The sequence below is a fragment of the Anoplophora glabripennis genome, unplaced genomic scaffold (genome assembly GCF_000390285.2).
Source record: "Anoplophora glabripennis isolate ALB-LARVAE unplaced genomic scaffold, Agla_2.0 scaffold134, whole genome shotgun sequence".
Lineage (NCBI taxonomy): Eukaryota > Metazoa > Arthropoda > Insecta > Coleoptera > Cerambycidae > Anoplophora > Anoplophora glabripennis.
In genome coordinates this window covers 383,180-393,133 of record NW_019416384.1, presented here as the reverse complement: position 1 = coordinate 393,133, position 9,954 = coordinate 383,180, and the positions used below count along the sequence as shown (strand labels likewise).

The 9,954-nt window shown below is 36.7% G+C and overlaps 1 protein-coding gene across 2 annotated transcripts in view; it reads right to left on the bottom strand.

Moving 5' to 3' along the window:
- Nucleotides 1-3,470: 3,470 nt before the first annotated feature.
- Nucleotides 3,471-9,954, bottom strand: part of LOC108903830 (protein enabled) — a 29,726-nt gene continuing 23,242 nt past the window's right edge. For both annotated transcript variants that reach the window (XM_018706139.1, XM_018706138.2), the window contains exons 2-7: nucleotides 8,556-8,721; nucleotides 7,122-7,277; nucleotides 6,300-6,851; nucleotides 6,098-6,244; nucleotides 5,759-6,041; nucleotides 3,471-5,706 (exon numbers count right to left, since the gene is read on the bottom strand). In XM_018706139.1, coding sequence (XP_018561655.1) covers nucleotides 5,678-5,706; nucleotides 5,759-6,041; nucleotides 6,098-6,244; nucleotides 6,300-6,851; nucleotides 7,122-7,277; nucleotides 8,556-8,721 — 1,333 coding nt within the window. In that variant the 3' untranslated portion in view covers nucleotides 3,471-5,677. The remainder of the gene's footprint in view (nucleotides 5,707-5,758; nucleotides 6,042-6,097; nucleotides 6,245-6,299; nucleotides 6,852-7,121; nucleotides 7,278-8,555; nucleotides 8,722-9,954) is intronic.

Here is a 9,954-nt window from a genome sequence, read left to right as displayed (position 1 = left end):
AACAGAACTGGGGAACTGAACAGAGCGCAGGATCCGATGAGGTGACACTTTCTTGGTGCTTCGCGCCATTTTGCAAATCCTCGATTGGTGATTTGCTCGCCAATGGTTCGCCGCAAATCGTTATCCATACAGCATATACCACATACCATACAGCGACTCCCTGATTCCCAAAAGTTTCACATTTACGTTAACGGTGCAAAGTAGTTTTTATGAGTTTGCATTTCACATTTCACAGGTTTATTTAGTTTCTAATTCTATCATATTTTAATATTCAATGTAATACCAGTGCTATGTGCTGTTATTCTTTTTGTGCTTTATCTTGCTTAAAAGTTAAAAGGTAACAACTTTTGGCAAGCACTGATTTATATTCCTTTTAATATTGTAGGAAATCTACTTGGGGATCGTTTATATTTTCTTTAAAAAAACTTTATTCTTCTACATAAACGCTTAAGGGCTTAAGCATACAACACTTCTTGTATCATATCTAACCTAACCTCAAACTAAGAAGTGAAGTAATCAAAACACCTTGATCCGAAGATCTCTTCTTTTTCGAACTACGCAAATCCGCGCGAAATTTAAACTTTAAAACAGGTTACTACAATATACATTATTCACTTTTTAACTGTCCAAGAATGCACGCACCAATGTATTTAATAAAAAAAATAATCATATAGGTCCTTAGATGTTTAGAAACTGCAAAAAATGAAGTTGCTATAAATATACTTTCTCTATGGATGAACGCCCCTATTTCAAATGTATGCAACTAACTTTACTCGTGTTTTGCACAAAGAATACTTTAATTTTCTAGTTTTCACGACCCAGATGAACGGAATATTTTTAATTTTTGTTTATATGCATTTTTTTTTTGTATAAATAATAGACATGTAGAAGCCTGTGCCAAGACAGTTGGCAATGACTTATTCGCCATGCGATTCCATGAGCGTATCATTTTAAGGGGTTCCAAAAATTGTTAAATATATATAGGATAGATGTCGATTATGATGAACACTAGATTATCCTTACAAATTTACACTCACCTTGGTATAATCCATGATAGGCATGTATAATTATTAATTGTAATTTTTTCTCAAAAAATGTTTCTCTTATTCTTTGTCGTTGATAACACCAACAAACAATTCCATTTTTAATATTAATTATTGGAATAACTGAAAAACATCTTTCCCATTTGTATGCTGATGACGAGCACTGACACACCTCGGTTGATTGGACCTCAGAAATTAAACCACGCAGAATCAGTCCTCTCTTATATTATTATACGAAATAAACAGCACATTACATTTTCCATTAAAAGAATACACAAATTTTTTTTATCACATTGGCACTGGAGTACGTGTTTAATTGAAAAAATTAATAAATTATGAATATTTTAAATGTGTTTATTTCAAATACATTGTAAAATGTACAACGCAAAGATAATTACAGTTACAACACCTCGAAAATATAAATAAAAATATAGAACCGAATTGTGCTAATTTTGACTGAGATCACATAAAAAATATTTCAACTAAAAACAAATATATATATATAACATATATTAATCCGCGGTAAGAAATATACAAAATAGAAATGCGATTATATATGAAAATAAAAATGCAAATAGATAAAATACAATATCACAAAGTTTTAATAAAAAATCATACTGTCATCACTGATTATGTCTCATTTATACAAATCGCTTATTTCAACGTTCATTCAACAGAGATCCACAAGACAGGTTCTCGATAACTGACAAAAAAAAGTCGTCAACGGATCAATAACTATTAGGCTTCTCCGAATGCTAATCAAATTGGTCGGTTTCGTTAAAAATTACAGAAACGGGAGGCAGCCCAGCAGTGTGAGACTATGTCGTTTACAATATCCGAGATATTGCAGCAATCGATGCATTTATTTGTAGATCCCTTCAAGATTTCAATTGTTTAATTTAAAAACAAAAAGTTTTCACAACAAAATGGCGTTATACAGGGTGTTTCAGAAAGACCTGTAAGTTCAGGGGGTGATAGTATGACAAAAACTAATATGTCCGTCTCCTTTTGTTTTCGAGATACAGAACGACAAAGTAAAATTTTTTAAATAGAATTTTTACGAAAATTTCCAAACGATGCGAAATATTTTTATGAACTTTGGTACTGCGGGATATTTAAGGACGCCAAATACGCTGGTCTAATTATTTTTTGGATATTTCATACAAGACGCTTGTTACGCTACATTCCTATTACATTTTATGTTCTAATTTTTTTTAAGGTTAGGTTTTTTACAATTTCTAATGTACAATTTTATTTTCTAAAAATAATCTACTCTTGTTAGAACTTCTTAATGTGGACGGTTTTCGAGAAAAAAAGATTTTTAATTGAACTCTTACAATATTACGGTGAAGAAAACAAGTGACTTTTCTCAAAGTAGGCTTATGTCAAAACTTATTGATGGATGTCTCATAAACAACGCATACATCCTTAGTAATATTTTAAACTCTAATTAACTTTATATCAAAATTTTAGTGATTGTTAGTGACTGTAGTTAGTAATGACTAATTACAGGCACTAAAATTTTGATATAAAGTTAATTAGTTTAAAATATTACCGAGAATGTATGCGTTGTTTATGAGACATCCACCAATAAGTTTTGACATAAGCCTACTTTGAGAAAAGTCACTTATTTTCTTCACCGTAACATTGTACGAGTTCAAATAAAAGCCTTTCTTCTCGAAAACCGTCCACATTAGAAAGTTCTAACAAGAGTACATTATTTTTAGAGTATAAAATTGTACATTAGAAATTCCAGACCAAAAACCTAACCTCGAAAAAATTGGAACTTAAAATGTAATACGAATGTAGCACAATTAGCGCTCTCCATAAAATATACAAAAAATAGTTAGACCAGCGTATTTGGCGTCCTTAAAAACCCCGGAATACCAAATTCCATAAAAATATTCCGCACCGTTTGGAAATTTTCGTAAAAATTCTATTTAAAAAATTTTATTTTGTCGCTCTGTATCTCGAAAACGAGGAGATACACATATATAGTTCATAAGACAAAAAATTCTTATTTTTTGTCGTACTATCACCCCCGGAATTTACGGGAGGTATTTCTGAAACACCCTGTATAGTTGAAACTTTATTTTTCCCGAGATTTTTTCCGTAACGCACTATATAAAAAGGATCGTTTCATAGAAGGGCTTTAATTCGTTAAATGGCCTAATCGGAGCTGCCATTTTGTTGTTAACACTTTTTTTTATAATCTAGAAGGCCTTGAAGACATTCGCCAATTAATACTTCGATTGTCGCAATATCTCCCATAGAAATTCCAACAGATGCCGTCTTGGAGAGTTTCAAGTGCAGACCGAGTATAGTCGCCGGGCCAAATATTTCTTTGGAATTATAAATAGTTACCGATAGGTTGAGGAACAAAAGAATGATGACCAATGGCAAAATTTCGATGTATTACATGATTTGACACTAAACTAGCAAGCTTCCCTATACGACCCACCGGGGAGTCTATATATTTATACATAACCATTATTTTCTCTCGTTATCATATACAATAAAAATTTAACTACCGCTTAATTCACGTACCCCCCGAACGAACACGAATTGGCACAATCGTCTGCTCAACCCGGAAAAAATATAACCCCACTTAAGTTACTAATTTTGATTTTTGTCGGGGTCCCACTCGACAGACCCGTGAATAAAGCGATAGCGTGGCGAATCGCGAAAAGAGGAAAACAAGTTTTCTGATGAATATGACGAAATTGTCCATGGAAGTTTCCTAAGCTAAAAACTTATGTACAGGGCGCCGCGCAGCGCAGGGAGGGCAATGACTTTGCGTTTTTATTTTGTACGGTCCTGTCGTTTCATACAAAAAATATACATACTCCCTTTTAAAATAAGAATTAAGTGTTTTATAGAATGGAGTAGAAAATGTCCCAACGGAAGTTCTCATTTGAACAGTTCTTCCTTTCGTTTTATACAGGGTGTAACCAAAATGTTTGTGACACAAGATGTGTAAAATTTATTTTAATTTCGAAACAAACAGTAGCGGTAAAACTACCTAAAAATATTTTTCTGTAGACTTCAGCGTTAAAAGCAGCTTTACGAATTCATTTCCAGACGAAAAGCGTCACTTTTTGGATGTTATATTATTTTACGTCCAAAATGGGCTCAATTACTTCACACCTGTTATAATCGGACTAAGTGAATCGGCAGCAATGAAGTAATTGATTCACTTTTTAAGTTGTATTATTTTACGTTCACAAATACTCCACGGAATTAATTTCACATTTTATTTTACGTTCACAAATACTTCACGGACTTACATCACAGAGTCATGAAGTAATTGAGTTACTTTTTAAATACTGTACGTGTCTGCAAGTACTTCACAAACACAATTACCGCACAACTGTCATAGTCGGACAGAATAATTCAGTGGTTGTCAGGTAACTGCTTCACTTTTTAAATGTACTCATTACGTCGACCATTACTTCACGTCTGCTATAGCTGAAGAAAATGATTAGCAGTCATGAATTACTTCACTCTTAAATGTAATATTGTTTCACGTCCAGAGATACATACTTCACGTACAGAGAATTACTTCACATCTGGTAGAGTCGACACAATGAATCGGAGGTTATGAAATAATTTCAGTCGCTTTTTAAATGTGTTATTATTTGGTCCCTAAATATTTCAAGGACGCAATTTCTATTCAGGTAGAAAAACAAATTATTAAGATCGGTACTTGCAATCAAAGTCTGGCCCAGTGTTTTAGCTGCACTCTGTATATAACAATTTTTTTTAAATTTTCCCCGTATGCGGTTTTGATTTTTGTGGTTCTATTTTTGATTCGAAAGTAACGTCAGTTTCACTTTTATTCTTTTTCTACGACAAAATTTGTACAAAATTCATAATTCATTTCAGATTAAAGTCGAACATAATAAAAACCGAATAAACATGATGGTTATTTTATTTTCATCCGTTTTTTTTTTAATAAAAACAAACGGTAATCCCTCCCTCGCCGCAGCGCGGCATAGGAATCACTAAATATTCAATAATATAACTTATACAATATTAAAATAAATACTATGTTAGAACTTATAAAATAAAAAAAAGTGCTCTAGTTTCTCACGACATCTATATAGCATTTTATTTAAATTTCTCAGCCATCCAGTACTGTGCCGGGGCGCGTTCCAGTTCAAGAACGTAAACGAACTACCGGACGAGAGAACTACCCGGACAGCTCTACAATTTACACGAAACCACTCCGAATAGCTCGTAAAACCAAAAAAATTGCATACGTCGAGGAAAAAACACGGAATCATATCCGGTAGTTCAAACGTCCCGTAGTCTGTCGTGACTGGAAAACGCCCCGACTCGTTTTTGTCATATAAAAAATTTACCTACCTAAGTGATTTCTTTAGATATAAGTAGTTCAAATGTACGGGACAGCCGATGCGAGACATTGATTATAAATCCCCCTTTTTCTCCACAACAACGTACACTGCTTACGTTCGGTACCTATCGACGTTTTATTACTTAATGTTAATATTTGTTACAAATTGTCACATATATATATATAGAGTCTGGTTCGTGTGTAAAAATTATACAAAAAACATGTAGCTTCGACGAGTCGGTGGTTTCTTCTGCGGTTCCCGGGCGCGTATAGTAAATTACCTCCTGTTCAGCTCCGATTTGATTACTGAAAAGAATACCGCAAATAAATACGTACGTGAAACTTATTGAATCCTTACCGTCTATAATTTCCTGCTTCATTTTAGCGTACTCTTTCCTCATTTCCGTGACCAAGTAATTCTTGAGGCTTTCGATTTCCGTGGGTCCGAGCGAAAGGCTGCCCACCTCGGATAGGCCGTTCACTTTCAGTATAGTTTCCTCGGAGGCCGAGCCGAACCGCTTCCTCACGCTCTTCGGCGATTCCGAGTTGAACTTCGACGTGCTGCTCGGCAGAGTGTTGGTCTTCTCCCAGATGGCGGCCTTTTTATCTTCGTCGTCCTTGTCGGGCACCTTTTTCTCCACCTGCGTACGCAAAATTTCCAGATGATAAAAAAAAATCGTATCGACGTTTCACTTACCGCCGCCCTCCTCCTAGCCAAAGTTTTGGCCATTTCGTCCATCATGGAAGCCATGCTGCCGCCCCCTCCCCTTCCCAACGTCCCGTAATTGCTACTACCCCCGCTACTCGTCGACGATCCGCTGTTTTCGGTCGGCGGCGGGGTATTCTGAAATTAAATTTACTTACGCTGCGGACGTATTCGAAAAATTTACAAAACTCACCTTATTGTTCCGTTTGAGCCTGGCGTTCTGCAATTGCGCCGCCAAAGAATTCACCTCACCCCCGTCGCTACTCTGCGACCGGGACATGTTCATGGGTGGTGGTGGTGGCGGGGGGGGAGCCGCGGCGGGTCCCACGGGCGGCCCCGGAGGCGGCGGCGGAGCGGGTGGGGCGCTCACGGTGCGCTGATGCCCGTCTCTAGCGCCGGGGGCTCCCTGAGGTGGCGACACCGGACTGGGCGCGCCCGCTGGCATGGCGGGTGGCGCGGGAACGTTGTTCTGTTGCGGGGTCATGGGAGAGGTGGGCTGGGGCGATATGACGTTTGTCGATATCCTCCTTTCCTGGAGGATGGCGACGTCCTCTCTCGTCATGGTACGGTAGCCCATGTCTTCGTCGTACTGGTTCTGTTGGGGCATTTGCTGGGGCATCTGGGGGGGCTGGGGGGGTTGCTGTTGCATCTGGATCTGAACGGGCTGTTGCGGCATCTGCTGGAGCTGCTGCATCGGGGGCGCGTATTGTGGCTGAGGCGGTGGCCTCACTATGTTGCTAAGTACCTGTCGAATAAATAAACGTTTCTTAAATAGAAAATTTCGTACTCGAACACAAATCTTGTAATTAAAACTCGGACAATAGAATTGTAATTAGAATATTCTACAATTACGAAAAAGAGGATTAAACCGCTCGTCGAGACGTAAGAAACAATGCAGGAGGTTGCAGATAATGAGGTGGAGGCGGCCCCCTCATTCATTCATTGCAGAAAACAGAACAAAACCCTTGTAGGGGTGGACGCATACAAAAAACACAATCACCAGACCCTCACTTACTTCTAACGAGTGGAACATTGCCCTGGCGAAACAATCGGCGTCTTCTTTGGAACTAAAATTTAACCCGTAAACTTGCTTATTGTCTCTCCACTGGTGGAAAGTGGCCGTGGCTTGATTGTACTTCAGTCCTTTTAGAATGGCACAGTTGATTACGACCTGCGGATAAGAGAGGAAAAATTTACATTACTGGCTAATGCGCTGATTACCACCGGGGGAATATGCTCAGATAAGGAGGAGGAATGTGAATCACTACGTATGTCCAGTTCTTACCCCGGCTTATCTGTAGAATTTTAACGACTTCGGTGTTTACAAATGCCCTGCCGCAACGGTCAGTGCCTCTGTAAACATCCTGGACATTTAAAAGTTATCACTGATGTTGACACTGCTCGTTATTTGTCAAATAATGCGGGTTTTCCAAGTAAAACTTGGAGGATATCGCGTGGAACTCAATTTTAAACTGTAGGATACACACGTTTCGCATCCAAATTAAAGCGCCACCAAAAATTAGTTCAATTTTTTAAAGTCAACCTCTCTAGTGAATATTTTTTTAAACTACATGTTTGTTTTTTTGAAACGACACTAAGACATCAATTTTCATTGAAATTTCAGTTTTCGGAACATACAGGGTGGCCAAATGAAAATGAAACATGGCCATTTTTAGGAACTGCGTCAAGATTGTAGAAAAACGCTCAGACCCGTCGATTTTAGATTAAAGGGGGACATTCTTGTATGATATTTTTGACTCCGCCACTTTTACCCCCAAGCAAGGGTAAGCATCACCCCAAAATATTTAAATGGCATTGGGGGTTGAGTAATGTCCGTCATTTGAGTTAAGTACGCCAATGGTATAAATTTAGTATTTCTTGGGTTATATTGGTTTTTGGCGATTTGTTATCACTTTCGTAGAAAACAGAAATGAATGCACATAATGAATGTAAAATTAGTGGATTCCAAATTATTTTCTAGTATTATTTGGAAGCGTTGGTTAGTAGATTGGGTAGTAGTTATTTATCATTTCGCTTTACTTCATGAACAATAAATGTGCGAATAGAACAGCTATTGAATGAACATCAAGACATGTCAGAAGGAAGTATGTTCTAGAGTTAGTAAAAAAATTTCAAGAGACAGAACGTCTCCCTTTAATCTAAATTCGACGGGTCTGAGCGTTTTTCTACAATCTTGACTCAGTTCCTGAAAATGGCTCTGTTTCGTTTTCATTTGGCTACTCTGTATAACGTGCAAGAGAAGTTAAGATTTAAATAGCAAATGTCCAAATTCCAAAATTCAACCGTTTTTGCAAGAGATAATAAAAATATTCTTGCAACTTTTTAAAATAACTTGAACAATAACAAAAATACGAGATAAGGCTTAATAATAACAGGCTTGTGCGGGAGAGGCGGCGGCGTATTATTATTTGGCATTCGGTGCAAGTACCTCGTGATCCTGAAGCTTCCTGCCGACAACCCGAAACGTCTGCTGTACCGTGTGCTGGTAGATGTGGACTTTGGACAGGCCCGACGACGTGCCTGATGGCACCCACTTCTTGTTGACGTCGTCGTAGATCATGACGCTCGCTCTTGCGCTGGCTATGGACTGCTCGCTAAGAAGAAAAAAAAATCTGTTTTAGTAGGTCCCAGATGATTTTTTTGAAACACCCACTGTGGTCCATAGTCTAAAGAGTTATCGGTTTGTCCGATAGGCGTTTGAAACTGCAACGTACTCTTATGTAAAACTAGTAAGTATGAACCACATTAGTCAGAGATGGGTAAATGCATCACAGCTAGATCAGAAAGGTTCCATAATTAAAAAAATATAAATTACATTCCAGGAGTGTTAAAAAATTAAAATAGAAATCGTACATGCTAAATAGTCAATGCAAATAAAAAAATAAAAAGCGTTTCTAAATCTAAAAGGCTTCTAAATAACATTTCAGATCATAATCCTCAAACCATTTTAATAGCAGTTTATCTCTCAATTTGTATTGTCGCGGACAAAAAAAATGTTTTCAACATAAAACTTTTAATAAAATGGATAAATAATTATTATAAACGATCGATGATTTAGGTTGGAACCTTTTTTGTTGTTCACAGCTGTACATAGACCAGTTGCAAGGATTGCTGCTATTCAACATAAGAAGATAATTAAGATCAGGCAGAATTAAGGAAAAAAGACTCACATTTTTCAACGTATTTTGGCAGTCGATCAAATTATAGAATATAGAACTTGAACAGGTTACTAACAAGGTAGTAAATCAGTAAATTTTTCCCTTCTAAACATTTACTGGTCACATAAATTTTATTAGAATTAAAGGACAGGTTTTAGAAATTAAAAAGCTATAATAAAAATTAATTTTTTACAGGAAATTTAGGTAGATTAAGTAATTCCTATGCCCACATAAGCAAGCTGATAAAAACAACAAAATTATCAGAAATGAACTCGCATTAAATTATATTGGAAAAATTTTTAATTTTCAACCTGGTTAGGTATTTTAAGATATTGTTTCGTTTGTATACACACTTTTCTGTGTGATGTCGCTCCTACACTTTGTCGCCACGCATCCGACCTCTACCGGTCGCAGTAGACACTTCCCTTTTCAATACTTAATACTCATCTCGTGAGTCAAAAACTTTTATTAGCTAATTTTTCTATTTAAACAAATAAGTGAGGAACAGTTTTTTCACTTTGCAGGGAAAATCATCAATTTTAGCGAAAAGTGACTCTCAGACAGCTTGTAGGGAGTAAAATTATCTACAAAATGAGACTTGTTAAATTAAAATCGGTTAATAAACAAAAAAGTTATTGCAAAAAAACAAGAAAAGTGCCCATTTTTTAA